We start from the raw sequence: 23,028 nt of genomic DNA, 5'->3' as shown, positions 1-23,028 counted from the left end.
CAGACCGCCACTGTTATTATTATGAACGGAGTTAAAATTCTTTTTTTTTTTCAGATACTGTTGTTCAAAGTTAAGCCAAGTTCTATTTACTCGTCACCTCGTATCCATGATTTCCAAATTTGGTTGGTATTAGACTACGACGTACTTTGCAAAATCTTGATGAAATTATTAATTTGCCCACACAGGAGTGACGATTAATTGTTTGTGCCCGGGACCTGTCAAGACTGATTTATTGCGGGAAGCTAATTTTAGTATGTAACGAAAACAGTTGACAGAAGTCGTACGATTTAATTACGCTCATTGACTTCTCAATTTTGTTTTATAAATAGAAGTCAAAATTATTACCGCCTGTATCGCCCCTTTCTTCAAGGTTAGTCACATGCGACACAAAAAAAAAAAAACGGCATGCCAATTAAGCGCAAGTTCATTTGAAACTTCCTGATTTCAGAATGCCAAACAAGGTGCGCAGACCACTATTCACCTGGCTGTAGCTGACGAAGTAGCTGACATTACCGGAGAATATTTCACTGATTGCAAGGTAAAAAAAAAGGAATAGCTACCTAAAAGTTGCTGATACGATTGAATGATTCACATCATTTTGGTTACTATTCTCAGATCACAAAAACTTCCCCGATGGCCATGGATGTGGGTCTAGCTAAAAAATTGTGGGATATCAGTGAAACGTTGGTCAATCTTAAAGCAGAGGAACGAAATTATTGATTGTAAAAATAGAAATGCATGGCTTTTCCAATTAAAAAGTAGGCCAGGAAATATTCTAATAGTGCCCAACGAAATTAATATTTCAGTCCATTTCTGAGGCAACCAATGCATGTAGATGATCATTTAGTAAATCACCATTTGATGTTTATTTTATAATTACCTCTAATAATGTATGTCTAAAAAACCCAATAATAACAATTACAACAAGAATTGTACGTGCTAGTCATTTGAGTAAAACAAGATCCTTATCCACCCCCTAAATACTTTAAACGACATCGAAAAAAAAATCTGTGTTGCTTAACATGAACACAAACTAATTGGTAAACAAGTTCCACCAGATAGCGTAGAAGAAAAACAATACTAACCCCAACATGAAAAGACGAACCAGGGCTCTGAATCGTTTCATCCTGGACCCAAAAAGAAACGTTCACGTTGCTGTTTACATTTACAATACCAAACTACTTTTGCACTTACCGTTTCAAGTTATTTCTCGCAGCAGGTAATGTGCCCAGGTCGTCTTTGATTAGAAATTGTCGAACTCCTGAAACGTAAACCTCCAAGTAGGATTCCCAGTCGATTTGTCGCACGTCAAAGTTGAAAGTGTTTCGGTCATCATCTGACATCTTGCCCATCAAATAGGAAGCGTTGCGGCTGACAAATTGCCATTCACGAAGATTGTAGAATTCCACACATGACATAACCTTGTGCGTTCTCTGGTACAGCCGAGTCTGAAATACACAAGAAAATATAGCATCAAGTCTGACATTAGTTAGGTGCACACAGGCCATCACTCACCAGAAAAGGTTTCTTGCCACTCAACCGAATGACTGCATCCATAAAGAAGGCCGGTATTTTATGATACAGTGCAAGTTCAATTTCATAAATCAGATTGTTGGTTCGTATTTCAACGCTGGGGCATCTCATCATTTCTTTGCAAGGAAACTTATCGAAGGCGCGCATACCCCAAAGTTTGAATTCCCACCATCTAATAGGATTCAGCGTTCCAGATGAGCAGTTATACACCGATATTGTCTCGTTTGATCTAGAAAAGAATACAATTATTGCTCGTTATCATAATTAAACTACAATAGAAACTGTGTACGTTTCGTAAATTCCTTTATCCCAAGCTGCTGCTATCATCAGATTAATTGGAATGTCAACTGGCATCAAGTCAGTGATGAGTTCAGCATTGGCTTTGACAGTATTAATAAATCCTTTCAACATTCCAGCTAGTAGACCTGTAAAAAAAAAGGGAAATAAAATAACATTACTCTTCCTATATTCCTCTTATCCTTTATGATAGTCAGTTTACCACTGTGGCCATTAAAATCATCCACCCAGCCAGGGATGGGTTCCCTTATTGCAGCAATGACAGTGGAAGGTCGAACAATCACTAGAGGAAAACTGCCTTCACATTGAGCTAGATCCTCAAGTACATTCTCACCAAGAGCTTTCGTGTAAGCATAAACGTTGGGAGAATTTCCAATTAACCTGCCACGAAAGATTTGAATTTATTCATTAATTAGGCTGACCCTAAGCAAAATCCTTTAGACTGTGAAATACTGTTTAGTGGAGCTGGCTAACAACTGGTCGTCCATCGAGTCCACCAAATCCATCAGCTTTTGGGGATCGAGCGATGCGGGATAAATCTGCTCAGCCAGCTCTTTTTTATCCACATTACTGTAAGTGGTGGAAACATGAACCAACACCTGTGTGTATCAAAATAGGATTTAAATAAATATTAAATGGATGAAATGAGTTTGTAATAATGAACCTTCAGATTCTTTAATTGTTGACAGAGGATGGCCACTCGTTTTGGTCCTTTAACGTTACAATCCATGGCCTCCCTGAGATTATTATCGAGCTTGACTCTAGCTGCCAGATGGAAAACGACAGAGACATTGTCAATAAGTTCTCGCATGTCGGTTGGTGAAATGCCAAGATTCGATAATGACACATCACCGCTGATTGGAATCAACTTTTTCAAGGTATCGGGTTGATTTTGTCGTAGCCATTCAAACGCCTTAACACACCAGAAACGCATCATACAATTACACAAAAAGCAATTCAACTATTCCTATAATAAACTCTGAAATATTATACCTGACTGTTGCTTATCAATTCCTGTAGACGAGTGCTGGGGATCACTTCACGTTTAGTTCTGATCATCAGGTAAATTTTGTCTATATCCGAACAAGATCTGAGTAGTTTTTCGACCAAGACTTTGCCCATAAATCCGGTAACTCCAGTAACGAAAACAGATCGACCTCCATAAAAATGCTGGATGCTGATATCCGCCATTGCGATAATAACCAACAAGATCTCGTGGCTTCCAAATCCCAAGTGTGATGTCTTCAGCACGACAGAGTAACTTGTACTATAGCTGCTTCACTTCTCCAACAACAAAAACGAGGATTCCCCGCACACTAGACTGCATATTATAAAGCCGAAAATTGCCAACGTTACTTGAAAACGTGAAAAATACTGTTATTTGACCATGAGCCCAGGGCTTATGACTACCGGAGGCCATGACTTGGCATGGACTGAATGCACGAAGACCAGAGAGCCCCCACGTGTCCATCAGCTGTGTAGAGAAATGTTTCAAGGTTTCCAAGTTAACGAACCCCCAACAAATATTTTTCACGTGCAACAACACTGAAAAATTATTAGCCCGGGAAATAAATTTTTTTTTCGGATTTTTTCATCTTTCTCGTACTAACAGCTGCCAACGTCGCATTTGCTGTTTCTTGAACGAGATTATCTTTTTAATTCGAATGAAATCTTTTCATCTTAAATGTAGCTGTTTGGAAGACGTTTAATTTGTCCAAATTTTGTATTAAATTGGTTTAGGCATATCTTACGTCATGTAAATCAAGACAATTTTAACCCATTTATGCCCATTTACGAGTTATTGAATGACTTGGCCTGTTTGTTTGTTTTTTGCCGGTTTCCACTTTCAAGTAATAAGCGTTTCTCGTTTTATTATCAGCCAAAACGTTTAGAGAACATGGCACTTGAGTCTCCAACAGACCAAGGTGCCAGAATGTTATCAGATATGTTAATGCATAGGCCACAAAGTTCATTTCGATGTTTCCCATGACTCGATGTTGCTTGTTCAGGCCGACGTTTTTTGATTTCTCGTTTTCGCATTCCCACGAGTGGCGCGTTGTTGTCGTCATCCTGTCGTCATCACACGATAATAGTTACATCTCACCCCATTGGTCCCTTGGGTCCATTTTGTGTGAGACGCCATTTCAATTTCCAAATAGCGCTTTATCAGTGTTATTCCAAACTCGGAAAGAAAAAGTTGTCCTTAAAAGTCGTCTCGAAAATTATTCAAAGTGAATGCAAGTCCGTGTTTGATTAGCTATCAATTTGAATTTTGCCGATTTTAAAGTGTGATTAGATCAAGCCAATTGAGTGGAAATTTTCGAGAAGATGGAGGGATATCGATCAAAGTATTCACGTGATGGATCCGGAGGAAGTGGGCGGAATAAGGCACCACCGAGGTGAGATTTTAATCAAAATATTTAACGCCAAGTTTAACGTGAACGTTTCAGAATGATTTTTCTGTTATTACTTATTTACTAAGTTCATAAGAAATTTTAGCTCTGCAAGATTTAACGATATTTGTTATAGCAATAAATTTTAAGTTAGCGTCGAATGACACCATGGCTAGTTGCTGTAGCCTACTATGAGTTTCAAATTCCGTTCTGTAATGCGATTCGTGGCAATTTAACACTAGATTTAAAATGCTTTTATGCTAGCTGGCATGGTGATCCCGTTATTGCCCAATATAGTGTTACATTAAATTATTAACCGAAAATATAAATAAATAAAACTTAACACGCCTTACCATAAATTATTAACTGAAATCTTAAATAAATAAATCTTACATTTAAATTTTTTTTAGCGGGACGTTCTCTCGGATCAATCCGGACACGAAATTTCTTGAGGGAGAAGAAGTGGAAGGTGTCCGTCTCGTGAATGACTTTGACCTGGTCCGTCAAATTCAAGTGCGTCTGGGCAAATTCATTCCCAACGGAAAAGATGATTTCTTTTCGGCAATGTGGCCCGTTTCGTTATCAACGGATAACGTCCATTTGCTGGCATCCGAGCCTTACGTGGTGGCCCCCAAGCCAACAGGATCGCGCTTCTTTCTCTACGTCGATCCTTCCGGCGATATTTTCCTTGAGAACATGACGCAGCATATCTTTCGTGTAGACGAGGATCATGCCATCAAGATGGAATCTTTCGACGGTCGCCCCATCACCGACACCGTTCTCGATGGCATCATCCCAAGAGAAAAATTAAACGGTGCTGATGCCAGTTGCGAAGGAAACAGCGAAGATGGAACTACTCGAAAATTGACTTTTGTCATTTGTGACGCCATCAGATGCAACGGGAAGGATCTGACTAACTCGAGCATTCTCCAACGTATTGCGTATGTCAGGGTAAATAATTATTAATCCGATTGTAAATCCAGTCAAACTTGAACTCATATCCATTTGTATTAGGATGAAATAATGAAACCGCAAATGTTTGCCACATGACGAGAAAGAGGCGTTCGACTTGGATATTGTCGAATACCACGAAGCCTATCAAACGGAGAATTACTTGTCTCGTGAATTTGTTGAACGATACAAATATCCGTATCGCTCGTTTGTCTTTTACCCTCGGAAAAAGGTTAGACAGTCACTTGCGCGTTATTGTTATCGTAATTTTATAATCAAATGGTTCTTTTTCAGCTCTACAGAAGCTTTACCAATGAAGACAGCGTCCAGTGGCAGGAAGGGGACCTGCAGGAGTGCAGCTTTCGTCTCAAAATTCCAAAAGGAGTTAAAGAGTGAGTTAACTGCTCATTTTGAGATTATTCTTTCATTAAATAGTTCTATTGTTATTCTTCGTTTTCTTGTTAGGCCGAAAAAAGCTAAACTTCATGTAGGGGGCCCATTTCGGAGAGAAATATTTCACGACCAGATTACTCTGACGGACGAAACTCGGAAGTTGGACGGCTGCATCATTGATTGCCGCTACTTTGATCACCAATGGATTTTTATGAAGCAGCGACTCGATCGCAATCACCCCAATGGAAAGCGCGCAGTTTTAGGTTAGAAGTCAATTTTGTTTCATTTGATGAACTTATAGGATATTTACATTCTTTCTTTTTTAATGTTACTGGTTTCCAGGAAAACTGTCTGCGTTGGAAAAAGCGGTCTCTCGTGACCTGCTGCTGACAAATCTTGAGCAATCCAAAGGATTTAATTGAAGATGTTTTCCTGCTGGTTTTATCTTTCCTGTTTTTTGTTTAGAACGGATCAAGACCATTAATGAATCCTAAAGATTAGCAATACTTTACCTGGAAAGTGGATTTCATCTATCGTCTTATATACTTATTACTTGTGCCAAAAAAATTTAACTTGATAATAAAAAAGCAAAGAAGCTCATCCTATTTTGATTTTCGTCGAGCGGACCAATGCAAAATTATTCGCGTTTGCCCATTTGACTCACAAGATGTCGCTTTTTTCGTACCAATTCTGGCTGCGCAGTTAAGTTTCTGATTCAAAACCAATTAACTTAAATTACTTATACAATTTCATTCTTTTATTTTTAGTGAAAAATGTTCGAAATAATTAATTAAATCCGTTTGAAAACTTATTTCGACTTATATTATTTTCGTCGAACGGTTGAACGATGGAACGAGCTAACGTAAATGTAAATTGGTGTTTGTCCATCCGATAAACAAGATGTCGCTTTTTTTCGTCATCAGCTGCACATTTGATTAAAATTTAAAAAAACAACTGATATTAAATTTCTTATTCAATTTCCCAATAAAATTTTAATTGAATAAGGTGTGAAATAATTAATTGCATCCGTTTAATATCATTTCGACATTAAGAAAAATTTCCTTCCGTACTTCAACGCCATTTAAAGTCGTCCAGTTCTCTTTGCCAACGCCCTCCAAGCCCCCCTAGTCTATAAGTATAGGACAAATGAACCCCGAAAGTCATTACGTTTGATCAACAAACAAACAACTCCAAACCTTGAATCAAAATGGCTGTCGAACTAATCGCAACGCATTTCAATCAGCTCCCGATCGCCATGAGTTTTTTCCTGGATTCCATTTCCACCCTGGGATCCCTTGTCATCGGGATAGCTTCTCTGTTTTCCCTGCTCGTCATCCTGTTGTGTCGTCTGGTATGGACCAACATTTTCAGCCGACCTGACAGCACCAAACTGCGTCTCCGAGGATTGCCAACTAATACGGAACCGGATCAAAGCATCGAATCCACAATGGATGCCCTGTTGGCCAAAGGTTTCGCCGATCCTGGCGCCCCCCGTCTCATTTCCCGTTTGGAATGGCGCAACCAAATGAACCGCTTCATGCAAATGTTACCGTCGGAGAATGAGGAAGTATTGGACAGGGTGGTCAATCTCATCCAAGTGCTTTTGAGCCACCACCAGATGGACCAACCGGAAGTGGAGAAGGATTTAGTTCGTGTTATATGCGACAAAGCCGTTGGGGATCCGGCCAATTCGCATCTGTACGCCCGTCTGTGCCAAAAACTGACGGAGAGTCAAATCAATTGGACGCTGGACTTCATCGGGCGACTGTTCCAGCTGGTCGTCGACGAATTCAACCGGCCGCTGGTACTGGAGGACATTGACCCATTGAGGACGAGCAATAAAACCAACGTCGTCAAACTGATGGTCGCCATTTTCAAGCGGAAGATTCCCCGAGTGCCGGACGAGTGGATCACCGACTGCGTCAATTGTTTGATCCAGCGCCAGGCGGCCAATCTGGACAATTCGACCCAGGAGCTCTGTCTCTTCTTGAAAACGATCCTGATCAGCGAATCCGACCACGATTGCAATAATCTACTACCCTCGCAACAAAATCTGCTACTGCCATGCATTGAAGCCTTGCAGCGAGCCATCCTCAACCGGAAGTTGACTACTGAGGAGATATCGGAGTCGTCTGACAGCAGCTCATCAGAGTCGGAAACGGACAGCCAATCTGAAACAGAGCCGGAAACGGAACCGGAAATAAAGACAGAGATAAGGAAGAAGGTTGCAAACCGGAAAGAATAAAATACGCTGCGGCTGATCAATGTTTCTCAGACTTAAATTTCATTCGTGTCATGTAATTCGTCCTTATGATGACTTCAGGATAATAAAATAATTTTGATTCTAAAAACTTTGCTTCTTTTTCATTCATTTGCTTGACAATCACAGTTCACATGTCAGCACAAAATTACCTTAATCAATAAAAGCTATAGGATATAGCTTGCAACTGTATTTGATGTTTGATGAAACGTGTTTAGTTTCACAACGTTTCACACGTGAATGTCAAACATTACCTGCCAAAAATCTGTTCCGTGCGGAAGAATATCACGTGATAGGTCGGAGAAATTGTAAATCAGAAGACCTTTACGATTCAATCAATAAGGTGAACAGCCGGAGGGAGGTAAACGGTGACGTGTACTACTGTACTAAATGCACTTAACCGAAATCTATATCGCGCAAAAATAAAATTTTGAATAAAAAAACTTACGAACAAATAGAGGTCAAAACCGAATTGCTCCCGGACAAATTGTATAGTTCCATTCGTTTCGATTATATGGCAAAGGTGAACCGATTGACTGAACGATTCCGGGCGAATCCACAAAAACGCTCGTTTGATGTGTTCTGTTTGCTGCAATCGAATTCTATTACTCCATACATTCAGAATTCGAATTGAACATGCGATAACCGAAATGTGAACTTATTGCCAACCCTATTTATTATGATACTCGTTCCTACATACAAAAAGGTTAAGTCTGAGAAACTGCAGGGTAGTTTATATCTATAATATAACGGACGTGAATGAAGATCCTGAATTCCATCATTCTTATCTGACCAACGTCCAATAAACTACGGAGAAGCACCATGTAGGGGGGTGGGGGTTCCTGTAGTGTTGCTGTTGCATTACAGTGATTTAAACAAAAACGTTTGAATTGAATAATTTGAATTCAGAGATATCTTGCAAGAATACCGATTTCCACAATGCAGTCTATTATAGCCCATACAATTTATCAGACCGACACTGTTAATACTATGAACGGAGTGAACATTCTTTTTTCAGATACAGTTATTCAAAGTTATGCCAAGTTTTATTTACTCGTCACCTCGCACCCATGATTTCCAAATTTGGTAGGTATTAGACTACGAGTACGACGTACTTTGCAAAATCTTCACAAAGACTTCCCCGATGGCCATGGATGTGGGTCTAGCAAAAAAATTGTGAGAGATCAGTGAGACGTTGGTCAATTTTAGACCGGAGGAACGACATTATTGATTGTAAAAAAAGAAATGCATTTCTTTTCCAATTAAAAAGTAGGCCAGGAAAAATTCTAATAGTGCCCATTAAACCCACCGAAATTAATAATATCTCAGTCCATTTCTGAGGCAACCAATGCATGTAAATGATCATTTTAATAAATCACCATTTGATGTTTAGTTTATAATAATATATAATAATTTCAAATGTATGTCTAAAAACCCAATAATAACAATTACAAATACAAGAATCGTACGTGCTATTCATTCTAGTGAATAAGCAAGATCCTTATCCACCCCCTAAATAGTAAATACTTCAAACGACATAAAAAAAAAATTGTGTTGCTTAACTTGAACACAAACTGATAGATAAAACAGTTCCACAAGATAGCGTAGAAGAAAAGTAATAACTAAACTAACCCCTATATTAAAAGACGATCCAGGGCTCTGAATCGTTTCAATCCTACACCCAAAAACAAACGTTTACGTTGCTGTTTACATTTAGGCCTACAATACCAAACTACTTTTGCACTTACCGTTTCAAGTTATTTCTCGCAGCAGGTAAGGTGCTCAGAGGTCGTCTTTGATTAGAAATTGTCGAACTCCTGATACGTAAATCTTGATGATCCCATTAAGTGTGATGTTTTCAGCACGACAGAGATTAACTTGTACTTGCTGCTTCATTTCTCCAACAACAATAACGAGGATTCCCCGCACACTGGACTGCATATTAAATAGCCGAAAATTGCCAACGTTACTGGAAAAAATGAAATACAACTGTTATTTGACCATGAGCCCAGAGCTTATGACTAGCGGAGGCCATGACTTAACTGAATACACGAAGATGAAGAAGATCAGAGAGCCCCCCACGTTTCCATCAGCTGCGTAGAGAAATGTTTCAAGGTTTCCAAGTTATTTAACCTAATAAGGGCTGAAGTTAACGAATCCCCCAAAAATATTTTTCACGTGCAACAAAACACACTGAAAAATTGTTAGCTGGAAAATAAAATGTTGTCATATTTTTGTAGTCTTTATTCTCTGTCTTTCTCGTACCAACAGCTGCAACGTCTTATTATTTGCTATTCCCTGGACGAGATTATCTTTCGTTGCAGGGAAATGACATTCAGTAGGGGCAGAGGGCAGTTTTCATCTTGAATGTAGCTGTTTAAGAAGACGGTTAATTTGTCCAAATCTTTCCTAAAATGGTTTAGGCATATCTCACGTCATGTAAATCAAGAAAATGTTAATGCATTTACGAGTTATTGAATGACTTATTGGCCTGTTGTTTTTTTGGCCGGTTTCCAGTTAGCGTTTCTCGTTTCATACGCATCTGTAATATACCATTATCAATCAGCCCAAACTAAACATAAGTTATACTGTGTATGTCTCCAGGTTTTGTCGACCGAGGTACCAGAATGTTATTGTAGGCCACAAAGTACATTTCGACGTTCCAACCATTGTTGGGGACGCTTGTCTGAGCAGACGTTTTTCGATTTCTGGATTTTCGCATTTCCATGGGCCGCCTGGGGCGCGATGATGTCGTCATCACACGATGTTGCATCTCTCACCAGAGACCATTTTGTCAGTGAGAAGCCATAGCTTTTCGGCAGTGGAATTTCAAACTCCCAATGAAGAGGTTGTGTCTTAAAAGTCGTCTGGAAAATTACTCAAAGTGACCACAACTGTCAAGTCAAGAATTTTGTCGATTAAAGTGTGATCAGATCACTTAATCTGAGTGGAAATTTTCAAAGATGGAATTCCAGCTGGAATCAAATTTGCTACGTGATGGAAGTGGAGAAAGTGGACAGAATAAGGCACCACGGAGGTGAGATTTTAATCAAACTATTCAACGCTAACGTAAATGTTTCAGTTTTATTTTTTGTTACTTATCCTCTGTTAAGTTCATATATATAATTTTGGATCATGAAAGATAATTGTTTATAGCAATTAATTTTAAGTGAGTGTTGAATGACACCATTGGTTGCTAGTTCTGGTCGAGACAATCAAACAAAATTTGAAATGTTCTTATGGTATGGTGATCAAGTTATTGTTGCCCAATAGTCAATAAGTCTAACCATAAATTATTAACTGAAATTATAAATAAATCAATCTTACATTTAAATTTTTTTTAGCGGGACGTTCCGTCGAATCAAACCGGACACCAAATTTCTGGAGGGGGAAGAAGTGGAAGGTGTGCATCTTTTGACGGACTATGATCTGGTCCGTGAATTGCAAGTGCGTTTGGGCAAATTTATTCCCAAAGGAAAAAAGGATTTCTTTTCGGTAATGTGGCCCGTCTCCTTGTCGACGGATAACGTCCATTTGCTGGCATCGGAGCCTTACGTGGTGGGACCCAAACCATCCGGACCGCGGTTCCTGCTTTACGTCGATCCTTCCGGCGATATTTTCCTGGAGAGCATGACGCAGCACATCTTCCGTGTCGACGAGGATCACGCCATCAAGATGGAATCGTTCGACGGTCGCCCCATCACCGACACCCTTCTAGATGGCATCGTAACAAGAGAAAAATTAAACGGTGCTGACGCCAGTTGCGATGGAAACGGAGAAGATGGAACTACTGGGAAATTGACTTTCGTCATATGTGACGCTATAAGATGCAATGGAAAGGATCTGACCAGCTCGAGCATTCTCCAACGTATCGCATGCGTCAGGGTAAATAATAATTAATCCGATTGTAAATCCAGTCAAACTTGAACTCATATCCATTTGTATTAGGATGAAATAATGAAACCGCGAATGTTTGCCATGAAAAACCGGATGAGATCCGACGAGAAAGAGGCGTTTGATTTGGATATTGTCGAGTACCACGAAGCCCATCAGGCGGAAAATTATTTGTCTCGTGAATTTGTTGAACGTTACAAATATCCATTTCGTTCGCTTGTATTTTTCCCTCGAAAAAAGGTTTGACAACTACTTGCGCGTTGTTATCGTGATTTTTAATCAATTTGTTCTTTTTGTAGCTCTACCGCAGCTTTACTAATAAGGACAGCTTTCAGTGGCAAGAAGGGGATATTCAGGAGTGCAGCTTCCGTCTCAAAATTCCAAAAGGAGTTAAAGAGTAAGTTTTACTAATAATCTGGTCGTTTTGAGAACTGTAGAATATGATTCTCTTTCTTCTGCCAGGCCCAAAGCAGGTCAACTTTATGTAGGGGGCGGGGGCCCACATGTGCAAGAAATAGTTCACGGCCAAATTGCGTTGACGGAGGAAATTAAAAAATTGGACGGCTGCATCATTGATTGCCGCTACTTTGATCACCAATGGCTATTCATCAAGCAGCGCCATGACCGCAATTATCCCAATGGAAGGCGTTCAGTTATGGGTTAGAAGTCAATGTTTTTTTCATTTTTTTTTCATTTGATGAATTGGCATATTTATTCATTCTTCTTATTCTGTTTTCCAGGAAAACTGGCTGCGTTGGAAAAAGCGGTATCTCGTGATCTTCTGTTAACAAATCTGGAGCAGTCAAAAGGATTAAATTGAAGTTGCTTTTCAAGTTTTATCTTTCCTTTTTTGTTTCGAACAAATCGAGACCATTCATTTATCCAGAACATTTGCAATATTTTATACCCTACCCGGAAAGTGTACCGTTTTATAATTGTAATTTGTCCCATTTTTGAAAAATAATAACGCGATAACCAAGAATATTGCCTTATTCTTGTATATTAAAAGTGGTAAAACTCATATAATCCTATTTTTATTATCGTCGAGCGAAGTAATGTAAATGTGTAGATTCGGAGATTGTCCAATCGACTTACTAGATGTCGCTTTTTTTTCGTTATCTAAGGGAATACCACATTAGGCTGAACAGTAAAGATTCTACTTCAAAACCAATTAACTTAATTTCTTATTCAATTTCATTATTACATTTGTATTGATAAAGGTGTGAAATAATTAATTACATCTTTTTAATAGCTTTTCGACATTAAGAAACACTTCCTTCCTTACTTAAACGCCATTTAAAGTCGTCCATCCCTCTTTGCCAACGCCATCCAAGCCCCCCTTGTCTATAAGTATCGGAAAAACGAACCTCGTAAGTCATTTTACGTTTGATCAACAAACAAACAACTCCAAACCTTGTATCGAAATGGATAGTAATTGGATGGTACCGGAAACGGAATTGGATGGTAACTTTATCGGAATGCAATTCAATCAGCTCCCGAAACCCTTTAGAATTTTCCTGAGTTACACTTCCAACCTGCAGGGATCACTTGGCCACGATGTTACTCTGTTTTTCTATATCGTCATCCTGTGTTGTCGTCTGGCATGGAATTACCTTTTCAGCCGACCTGACAAAACCAAATTGCGTCTTCGAGGATTGCCAAATAATGCGGAACCCCATCAAAGATTCGAATACTTCGGCGATCATCCCCGTAACATTTCCCGATTGGAATGGCGCAACCAAATGAACCGCTTCATGGAAATGTTACCGTCGGAGAATAAGGAAGTTATCGACAGGGTGGTCAATCACATCCAAGTGCTTTTGAGCCACCACCAGATGGACCAACCGGAAGTGGAGAATGATTTAGTTCGTGTTATCTACGACAAAGCCGTTGGGGATCCGGCCAATTCGCATCTGTACGTCCGTCTGTGCCAAAAACTGATGGAGAGTCATATCGATTGGTCGCTGGATTTCAATTTCATTGGGCGACTGTTCCAGCTGGTCGTCGACGAATTCAACCGGCCGCATGAACTGTTTCTTCGTACTTGGTACTTGATACTGGAGGACCCATTGAGGAGCAATAAAACCAACATCGTCAAACTGATGGTCGCCATTTTCAAGCGGAAGATTCCCCGAGTGCCGGACGAGTGGCCGGATCAATTGTTTGATCCAGCGCCAGGCGGCCAATCTGGACAATTCGACCCAGGAGCTCTGTCTCTTCTTGAAAACGATCCTGATCAGCGAATCCGACCACGATTGCAATAATTTATTCCCCTCGCAACAAAATCTGCTACTGCCCTGCATTGAAGCCTTGCAACGAGCCATCCTCAACCGAAAGTTGACTACTGAGGAGATAACGGAATCGTCTGACAGCAGCTCATCAGAGTCGGAAACGGACAGCGAATCTGAAACCGAGTCGGAACTGGAAATAAAGACAGATATGCGGAAGAAGAAGGTTGGAAACCGGAAAGAATAAAATACGCTGCGGCTGATCAATGTTTCTCAGTTTAAAATTTCATTTGTCGTAATTCTTAATGATTGACTTCAGGATAATAAAATAATTTGGATTCTAAAAACTTTGCTTCTTTTTCATTCATTTGTTGACAATCACAGTTCACATGTCAGCACAAAATTGCCTTTTAAAATCAATAAAAGCTATAGTATATTATAGCTTGTAACTCTATTTGATATTTGATGAAACGTGTTTAGTTTCACAACGTTTCACACGTGAATGTCAAACATTACCTGCCAAAAATCTGTTCCGTGCGGAAGAATATCACGTGAAAGGTCTGAGAAATTGTAAATCAGAAGACCTACACGATTCAATCAATAAGGTGAACAGCCGGAGGGGGGTAAACGGTGACGTGTACTAAATGCACTTAACCGAAATCTATATCACGCAAAAATAAAATTTCGAATAAAAAAACTTACGAACAAATAGAGGTCAAAACCGAATTGCCCTCTCGTCGTGACAAATTGAATAGTTCTGTTCGATTATATATGGCAAAGGTGAACCGATGTATTGAACCGTTCAGGGCGAATTCACGAAAATCGGTCGTGTTTGGTATTCCGTTTGCTACAATCGAATTCTACTCTATGTACATTCAGAATTCGAATATTGAACATGCGATGACCGAAATGTGAACTGATTGCCAACCCTATTTATTATATTATTACTCGTTCCTACATGATACAAAAAGGTTAAAAGTCTGAGAAACTGCAGGGTATATCTATAACGGACGTGATGAATGAAGATCCTGAATTCCTACATTCTTAATTATCTGATGACCAACGTCCAATTAGCTACGGGGAAGCACCATGCAGTCTGAGTTATATATAATGCATTACAGCGATTTTTTAAACAAATCAATAACAATCAACCCGACATCAGTACACTAATATAGATTATATATTCACAAAAAGAGTATTAGTCTGACGATGTCCAAATTCTCAATGAACCTTGGATTTAATGCCGGACGAGCGGACGCTTATTTTGATGGCTTTGACTTTGTTCGTCTTCAATGACGAAACAACTGCTGCTGTTCTGGCCGGAGCCGGAAGACTATTAATAGCAGTCGGATGGGATTTTGTTCTGACGGTTTTACGTATTTCACTGGATGAGGTTAACGCTTTCGTTCCGGATGAACTGATGCTGGGAGACGTTTCCTTACGTCTGGCCGTCTTCGTTTTGCTGGACGGTTTCATTTCTTTCTTGGATCGGACAGCAACACTTTCCTTGCTCGGATTCTCCTTCTCCGTCGGAACATCTTTAGACTGATTGACACATTTAAGGAGATAGAAACGATTGTTAATTGTTATATATAATAACCCTGTTCTACTTACAATTCCGGTTGGAGTCGTAGGCAATTCAGGGAATGTCGATTGACCTTCTTCTGCCGAGTTGTTGTCCCCATTACTATTTCCGTCCGACGACGCACGATTACCTGAATTATCGACCCGGGCCTTCCCCTTGAACCTGTTTTTTCATCGTTAAAGAATTAAAGTTGATTGATTTTAAATAAAGGTGGACATTGAATTGACCGTGTGAGAGCAGTGGCGACGTTATTTGTGGCCGCTAATCGGCTCATGCCGTTCACCGTGACTTTGCCGACCAGATGCTGTGTCCGCATGTGAAGTTTCTTGAGCCAATCTGCCATGTTCTCGCTGTTGACTTCGTCCTCAGCATCCAGTTCGACTTCTAGGACGGCCAGTGGATTGTCCGCCCCTTTGTCATCCACATCCTCGTCGAATTCCCCGACACTTTTCTTTTTGCAATTGAAGATTTTGCCGGCCACCGCTTCCAAGTTGAAAATTTTGATGGCCGTTTTCTGGTCTGAACATGCACAAATAAACTCCAAGTTGTACTAAATCCCTCATCAAACTCTATACACTTAAACTATAATCAAATAAATCTTCCCATTCGACATAATGGAAAGAATCCAATTTTGCTAGTGATTATAAAGATGTTCTTACCGGCGTCTTCATCGTCGTCCATTTGTAGTAGGTCTTCCAACTGTCTGTCGGGCATAGTCACCGCAACGTCGACGCTGTCCATGTCCTTTCCAATCGATGATTTGCAGAGGACTGACTGAGCCAGGTGGACTCAGTCAAACTGGACAGCACAGTCTTTTGTGTTATCACACGGGGAACACCGTACGTCTTTTACCTACAAATGGATGACAACAACAAAAAAAAGGGGGCCTCCGTCCTGGCTGGATATCCTGGTGGCGATTTGAGCAGCTCCGCTCGGCGTAGTAGTACGTGTGACTCCGTATGGCAGCAGCACAACACATCCAATCCGGATACAAATCAATGACAGGGGCGTGTGTATACTATACCACCATACCCATTTTGAAATCATATACGGATAGGGGGGTTATACATACCGTCGCGATAGCGTGCATATAGTTCAGACTGGACAGAAAAAAAAATTGAAACCATATGGGTCTTGTTTATTCTGATATTCTGTGTGTAGGAATCGACTCGTGACCGAGCTCTCGGCTGACTGTTCAACTGACAAGGATGGAAACAAAAGTTACGCCTCGTCGACTTCGATCAATCAAAATCGGTTGGACAAATATCAATAGCGCGCAACAATAACAACTGTACACACACTATCACAGTTCAGCAGCGATATGGATTTGATTTTCTCCGGCACCGAAATCGGATACAATTGCGAATGACTGAATTAAGAATCGACAACAACGCCAAAATAATTTTACCATAGAAAGCTGGATTTGATTGCTGCCAACTCTTGGCATGCAAATTTTATTGGGTGGCGACATCCTATATAATCCAGTTTATTTCAGTGAAATAGATGGAACGAGGTCAATCGGCTTTTCTATAGCGACGCCGTGTTAAATGGCCTTGTCATCCTGGTGAATTCAAAATGGGTCACATCTAATAGTTTAAGACTGTTGTTTTGTTCTGTCTTGGTATTATTAATGCGGAGTAAGAGCTTTTAATGTCCAGAGACGTCAATAAAAGCGGCAGCTTACTGTATTATTGAATCACATGTAACATATAGCACAGATGCCCCTCTCCATAACAACAAAACAAGGGGACAATAAAAACAAATTTGTTGTTGGCATGTTTTCTCGTACCCCCCAAAACAGAAAAAAGGGCACGCTGGGAACGCTATACGTTTGGCCATTTCTTATGTTTCTTCAATTTTTTGTTATAGCATTATTCCCCATTGAGATAAAATAATTCTATATTAGACTGCGTAACCTTTCATTCCTTTTTTGGGGGAAATCAAATAAGAATTGATGATTTTACCTACAAAATGGGCCTTTAAAGCCGTCGGGGTAACCTAACACAGTGTGTTACATGTGTGTAACATTAGACCCGATTGTATTTAGTAGATTGAATCTCTGGAGAAAGAAATTACTATACACACACAGTCCCGAACTTTTTGTTTGTTTTCTTTTGTTTTATTGACGACAAGGTGAATGACAGAGATTGGTAACTTATTATTCAACACAATAAGCTTTTTTCAAAGTTAGCCGGGCGTCACGCCAAAAAGCAATCAAAATCTAACTATCTTGTCGTCGCAACTTTTTGGCGAGTTATATCTTGGCTTCCGATAAGTTGGAAATACGTACATATTATACCGTACGAACGGTACGAGGGCGTATTCTGATATTTATACAATTCATCAATTTATATTAGGTTTAGCCGATTCACTCAACTCGTCGGTTAAATGATTCAAACTAATACGTCGAGTCTTTTATTACGATATTTCGGCAACGTATACAGTATATAAAATGAAATGGCGTCGGCTTATCTGCCACCATTCGCAAGATGATGGTCTTCTACTGGGGTTTCATCCTGATTAGTACCACGGCCGATGGTAAGTTATGAGTCATTTTTCGTCAAGTATTATTTCATTCGTCGGTTGGTTGTTATAAAGGAAACGACCCCATGGACAACGAGATTATCCAGGGACGTCATTTTCGTATCGGGACGATACACGTAAGAAATTTTGGTTTCCCCCTTTTGAATGACGTAACTCTTTGCTGGTTTTTGCCTCCTCAGGCCCCTCCATACATCATCATTGAGCACACCGGAAGAAACATCAGCCATGTCAATGGCTTTGTCCACCAAATCGTTTCATGGCTGGCCGAAAAGCACCAGTTCACGTGAGTATTTTTCTTTTATTTGTTATACATTTCTATATGTAGAGCAACCGGGGAAGCCCCGTATACATACCAACATGTTTATGCAATTGGAATCAATGCGGCCATTGATCTTTTCCACCCCACCGCCCAGTTTTGAATATGTCGGGCCACCCGACGGGGCCTACGGTGCCTTTGTAAACGGCTCATGGAACGGAATGGTCGGAATGGTCATCGCTGGCGTAAGTAGACATAGTATAATACGTCAACATATAATAATATCAATTTAATTGTTATTCCTTATGTTTGTATAGGAAATTGACATTATAGCCGCGTCTTTATCCGTGACTTATCCTCGATCCCAGGTGGTCGATTTCACTTTTGCATTTTCAGAAGATCCCACGTCGATTCTCATTCCTTATCCGCAATTGGACAGCACCATTTCTGGAATTGTTAAACCATTTCAATACGAGGTGGTCCACTATTTGATTATTGTTGTTGATTTAAATGTTTTTCTGAGCCCTTTTTCAAATGATTTATTACAGGTATGGATCGGGATTATTCTTAGCATGTTTATCGTAGCCCTAGTTCTCGGATGGATTTCACGATTTGAATGGAGGATTCATCGACAATCATTCCACGGAGAAAGAGGATGGTTACCACATTTCTGGTTCCTCTTCCGAGCCCTGGCCAATCGTAAATGTCCAAATTCTCAAAATAAAATCAATCAAGAATCCATTAATTAAAATCATCTTTTATCTATCAGCTAATGAAGTCATCACGTTCAGTTTGTCAACCAGACTAGTGGTGGCCGCCTGGTGCTTGATAGCTGTCGTCTTCGTCAACTCGTACACTAGCAGTCTGGTGTCTTATTTGATGGCCCCGAAATTCTTGCCCGTCATCACCACCGTCAAAAGTTTGGCAGAAAGTCGCGACGTCCAGATAACGGTGTTGAAACACACTTCAGTCGAATCCATACTATTTGTGAGTAATATTACACGCGTACTATTAATCTTATTATAACAACAAATCATTTAAAAAATTTTTAATCAGGAGGCGACATCCGGAGTCCTAGCCAAACTGGGAGCCCATCTGAAAGCTCATCCGGAAAACCAGTTGCCATCATTGGAGCACGTCGAAGACGTAGTCTACTATCAGCGCAAAGCTTTTCCCCACGTATAAATTCCGTTAATTACATTCACTGGCTATTTGATTAATAACTAAATAATTTGTATTGATTAGGAGGAAACTGTTTTAAAAGTTCGGATAGACAACGATTTTAAAGTTAATAAGAAATGTCGACTGGCCATCGCCAAGGAACCACTTTTCCCGGATCAGCACGGCTTCGCCTTACACAAGGGTAGCGCTTTAACTGACATGTTTAACTACAAGTAAGTCAAATGAATTAACTGCGTTATTACATTTTATTTTCTAATGGTGAGTATTTCAAGTGTTGTTTGGCTACGGCAGTTGGGATTATTCAATCACTGGAGAAGCTCTTTCCTACCTGGACCGAATCGCTGCTCAGTTCCGGTTGTCACTCTACGTTCTCATCCGCATAAAAAATTAACTCTCAATTATCTGTTCAGCGCTTTCCTTTTGTGGGGCGTCGGCGTCGTCGTCTCCATTTTGGCCTTCATATGGGAACGCATTTTGTATTACAGGGAATCGATTATTTAATACTTTCCTTTAATTGGGGCGTTAATCGGCACAATTAAGAATGACGTAGCGAACTAGCGATATAGTGTCGGTAATAGAAATCGAATACTAAATTACTTTCCGTTATCTGGGCAAACATTAAATAGTTCTTTACTTTTAATAATTCGCCCACAATACAGCTATAAAATAATCATTGACCCTTTTATATTGATTTTGTTATTTTTTTAAAAATAAGACATTCGAGTTTGTTCAATAGCAAATGTGCAGGACCAAATGAATTATTTAGTTATCGCTTTTCCTGCCGAGTATATCAAATCGCAATGTATTACACAACAGATCTTAGATATCAATTGTATTTATTTCAAGGTATCAGGAGAATTATAATTCGAGTTGGATGACTATGGGTAAACTAATAGGACACTATGAAGATTATTACATCAATATCCTTACTAAAGAAGGCCCGAGTTGAACAATTTTTGATTTGACAGAAAAACATCGTTGGAGTAATTCAATTTGGCAAGCAAATGTTTGACCTCGCAACAGAATAGGTAGCCCTTTATAATGATATGACGATTTCTGTAGACGGTGGTCTCTTTAAACCAGGGCATTCGATCGCACACGTCTTGACAGAAAATCATTTCAGGATCGACTTTGCCCAAGTAGGGATTGTTAATTCCGATGAACGCCGTCGCCTGGCCGCCTTTTTCGTCCCAGACTATCTTCCAGAAATACTTTGGCACCGGTACATGTCCTTTGCCGTTTTGATCGGTGATCATGTGGATCTCCTGTTGGTTGTTGTTTAAATCGGGCAACGTGAACGTTCCATAAGTTCCGGTGATGATGACCAAAGTATTCTTTATACGAGTTTGTCTGAATTCCCGAACAGCTTTTTCGAGCTGGTACCAATTGCCCTGATTGATCGACTGCCATTGCGGAGCCGAGTTGACGTAATAATAAGTCGACGTCTCCCATACAATGTTGGGCGTGTCGCTGTCGGCCCTGGCGCTCAAATGGCCTTTGGCCAGATAGAATATGCGTTTCGGGTGTCCGCCGATGTAATTGGCCACGCTCGTCAAGTTCAGTACCTTTTTGAGATTCTTCACTTGTCCTATTTCCTTGTAAGAATGGTCGATGAGTGATTTCGATTTGGAATTCCAGGTGTAGAAGAGCTGTTTGGGTCCCCTGCGCCAAGCCATAGTGGTTTTTTTAGTCTGCTGCCTCATCACATGATTTGAAAGTGCCGCCAATTTTGTGTGATGTTGCAGCGTATTGACCGCGAGTAGAGAGTGTTGTCGTTGCTGCGGTCGTGACAGACTTGGTACGAACTTTCCTGGACCTTGTTGAGTCCAAGATTTCGATTGCAAGAGACTTCGTAGGCGACACTAGTGCCGGTGCCGCAAGGTGCATTCTTTCGATTGAAACAACAGTTAATGATAACAGGCTTGGTGGTTTTACTTCGATGGATCCATTTATCACAGTTGAATGGCAAACTATTAAGAGGAGTCAAACCCGCCGGAAGTGTCTTGGGATCAGAAATAGGCCTATCATCTTTGTGCGAACAAATCAAAATTAAACAGCTTGATAAAATATTGACTTATCTATAAATACATATGGCAATTCTACGTTACAACACATTATAATAAACCGCACAATTGTATACATATTGAAATATTGTGCTGTTAACTATAGGAAATTCATATCAATTTTTATTTATTAGACTTACTTTTTCTTGGTCTTTTCAGACGGCGGACATTCGCTGTGGCTGATGTTGTAATGATGAGGCCTAACAATATGATCGACAGGAAAATTGATTTGACTGTCGGACGAAATAGAATGCTGCGTGAGGACTGATGTGCAGTGAATTCCGGCATCATTAGTGCGAAGTAAATGCCGTTTAAGAGCGGAAAAAACTCCGACACTATTCAAGCAATGATAGGACCAGTTCTATTACTACCGCACCAAATCCTTTGAACCCAGTTTATAGGTTTCACCAGCAGAAAAACATTCACCACAGCACTTCCTAATAATTTTCCCCTCCAGAAAACCCAAATTGGACATTTTCACATTATTATCATGTTGCATTATTATTATTCTGGTTTTCCAGGAGGTGGATGTGGTAGTGGAAGGGGTTTATATAGATGCGGAGATTTAGACGCGGTGAAGCTGGAAAATGTTCCCGGAATTAAATATTGGAAATTCCCGACGAAACATTTGTAATCACAATAATCATCCACAAACCACCATCACCATGACTCTCCTCGCCCTAATCATCCGACGAGTTTAATTACTTCTTACTCAAATGTTGAAATAATGCTATTCTTAAAATATTATTCCCGTTAGAATTCATACTTTTATTATTTGCCAAGAATGTCCTTTTACACTATCATGCAACCGGCAATGCTGCAACTGGTTCACAAAGTTGTTGCTCGTTGCTTAGCGATTTCATTCTTTTTTTCACACATAGCTGATTATTCCTTCGGTCCTCTTGGTGAACCAACGCCCCAACAAGTTCGCCCTCCAAGGCCATTATTTTGTTGTATCCAGCGCGGATGATTGAACCCGGGAATTGCCAAAACTTTGCAAAAGTTGTCGTGTTTCTCAGAGGACACTACCTGCATGTTTGCGGAAATTGGCATCCAGCAGCGACAAGATATTTCTGTCCTGTGACACTTGCAGTTTGACAGGTCGATATATCGAAACAGCTGAAAACTCTGCGAAACGGCTATGTGTAGTTGAAACTAACGGCAAAAAAACATTACGTTACTTTTATCTTGTTTTATTTCACAATTTGAAAAAAAGATGTATACGCTGTGGAGTTACCGTGCGGTTGATATTGATCTGTACACCGATGGGGGATCCTAATAATCAAATAATCATGTGAAATCAACAGCTGCTGTCCGTAGAGTCAGCAGCTCGTATAATAGAGTATTCTTCAATTATTCTAGTCGAAGTCTTATTAACCAGCTGTCACATTTGCCTGACTTTCAAATCGAATCGTATAATAACACAAAACAGAACTGACCAATCCAATT

The 23,028-nt window shown here is 40.0% G+C and overlaps 5 protein-coding genes and 1 long non-coding RNA gene across 7 annotated transcripts; 2 read left to right on the top strand and 4 right to left on the bottom strand.

The window, feature by feature from the left end:
- Positions 1 to 273: 273 nt before the first annotated feature.
- Positions 274 to 9,659, bottom strand: LOC124343024. Its single transcript, XR_006919108.1, has 2 exons — positions 9,576 to 9,659; positions 274 to 655 (listed from the first exon to the last, which is right to left on the bottom strand). It is a non-coding gene; the product is annotated as an uncharacterized LOC124343024 (long non-coding RNA).
- On the bottom strand, positions 858 to 3,236 carry LOC124342690 (putative fatty acyl-CoA reductase CG5065). Its single transcript, XM_046795793.1, has 8 exons — positions 2,824 to 3,236; positions 2,495 to 2,743; positions 2,284 to 2,429; positions 2,033 to 2,211; positions 1,823 to 1,958; positions 1,516 to 1,762; positions 1,195 to 1,448; positions 858 to 1,127 (listed from the first exon to the last, which is right to left on the bottom strand). Exons 1-8 carry the CDS (start codon positions 3,019 to 3,021, stop codon positions 1,034 to 1,036), a joined length of 1,503 nt encoding a protein of 500 aa, XP_046651749.1. The 5' UTR covers positions 3,022 to 3,236; the 3' UTR covers positions 858 to 1,033.
- LOC124342741 (mRNA-capping enzyme-like) lies at positions 3,995 to 12,689 on the top strand. Of its 2 annotated transcripts, none has more exons than XM_046795878.1 (6): positions 3,995 to 4,229; positions 4,634 to 5,174; positions 11,776 to 11,961; positions 12,021 to 12,118; positions 12,184 to 12,380; positions 12,462 to 12,686. In XM_046795878.1, exons 1-6 carry the CDS (start codon positions 4,159 to 4,161, stop codon positions 12,539 to 12,541), a joined length of 1,173 nt encoding a protein of 390 aa, XP_046651834.1. In that variant the 5' UTR covers positions 3,995 to 4,158; the 3' UTR covers positions 12,542 to 12,686. The 2 variants fall into 2 exon arrangements, with proteins under 2 accessions (XP_046651834.1, XP_046651833.1); XM_046795877.1 differs by lacking the exons at positions 3,995 to 4,229; positions 4,634 to 5,174 and adding exons at positions 10,665 to 10,864; positions 11,172 to 11,712 and having other exon boundaries at positions 12,462 to 12,689.
- A 2,177-nt stretch (positions 12,690 to 14,866) lies between these two features.
- Positions 14,867 to 16,460, bottom strand: LOC124342807. The gene is made up of 4 exons (XM_046795981.1): positions 16,194 to 16,460; positions 15,762 to 16,053; positions 15,564 to 15,696; positions 14,867 to 15,494 (listed from the first exon to the last, which is right to left on the bottom strand). Exons 1-4 carry the CDS (start codon positions 16,273 to 16,275, stop codon positions 15,171 to 15,173), a joined length of 831 nt encoding a protein of 276 aa, XP_046651937.1. The 5' UTR covers positions 16,276 to 16,460; the 3' UTR covers positions 14,867 to 15,170.
- A 1,563-nt stretch (positions 16,461 to 18,023) lies between these two features.
- LOC124342204 (glutamate receptor 1-like) lies at positions 18,024 to 19,907 on the top strand. Its single transcript, XM_046795166.1, has 10 exons — positions 18,024 to 18,072; positions 18,133 to 18,194; positions 18,258 to 18,361; positions 18,492 to 18,579; positions 18,652 to 18,810; positions 18,883 to 19,033; positions 19,104 to 19,321; positions 19,391 to 19,513; positions 19,580 to 19,728; positions 19,808 to 19,907. The coding sequence occupies exons 1-10, from the start codon at positions 18,024 to 18,026 to the stop codon at positions 19,905 to 19,907; spliced, it is 1,203 nt and encodes a 400-aa protein (XP_046651122.1).
- Positions 19,908 to 20,445: 538 nt separating this feature from the next.
- Positions 20,446 to 21,192, bottom strand: LOC124342203. The gene has a single exon (XM_046795165.1). It carries the CDS (start codon positions 21,190 to 21,192, stop codon positions 20,446 to 20,448), a length of 747 nt encoding a protein of 248 aa, XP_046651121.1.
- Between the last annotated feature and the right edge of the window lie 1,836 nt (positions 21,193 to 23,028).

This window comes from Daphnia pulicaria, chromosome 6, assembly GCF_021234035.1.
Source record: "Daphnia pulicaria isolate SC F1-1A chromosome 6, SC_F0-13Bv2, whole genome shotgun sequence".
Lineage (NCBI taxonomy): Eukaryota > Metazoa > Arthropoda > Branchiopoda > Diplostraca > Daphniidae > Daphnia > Daphnia pulicaria.
The sequence above is the reverse complement of the archived record's forward strand: the minus strand, read 5'-3'. Positions and strand labels throughout refer to the sequence as shown.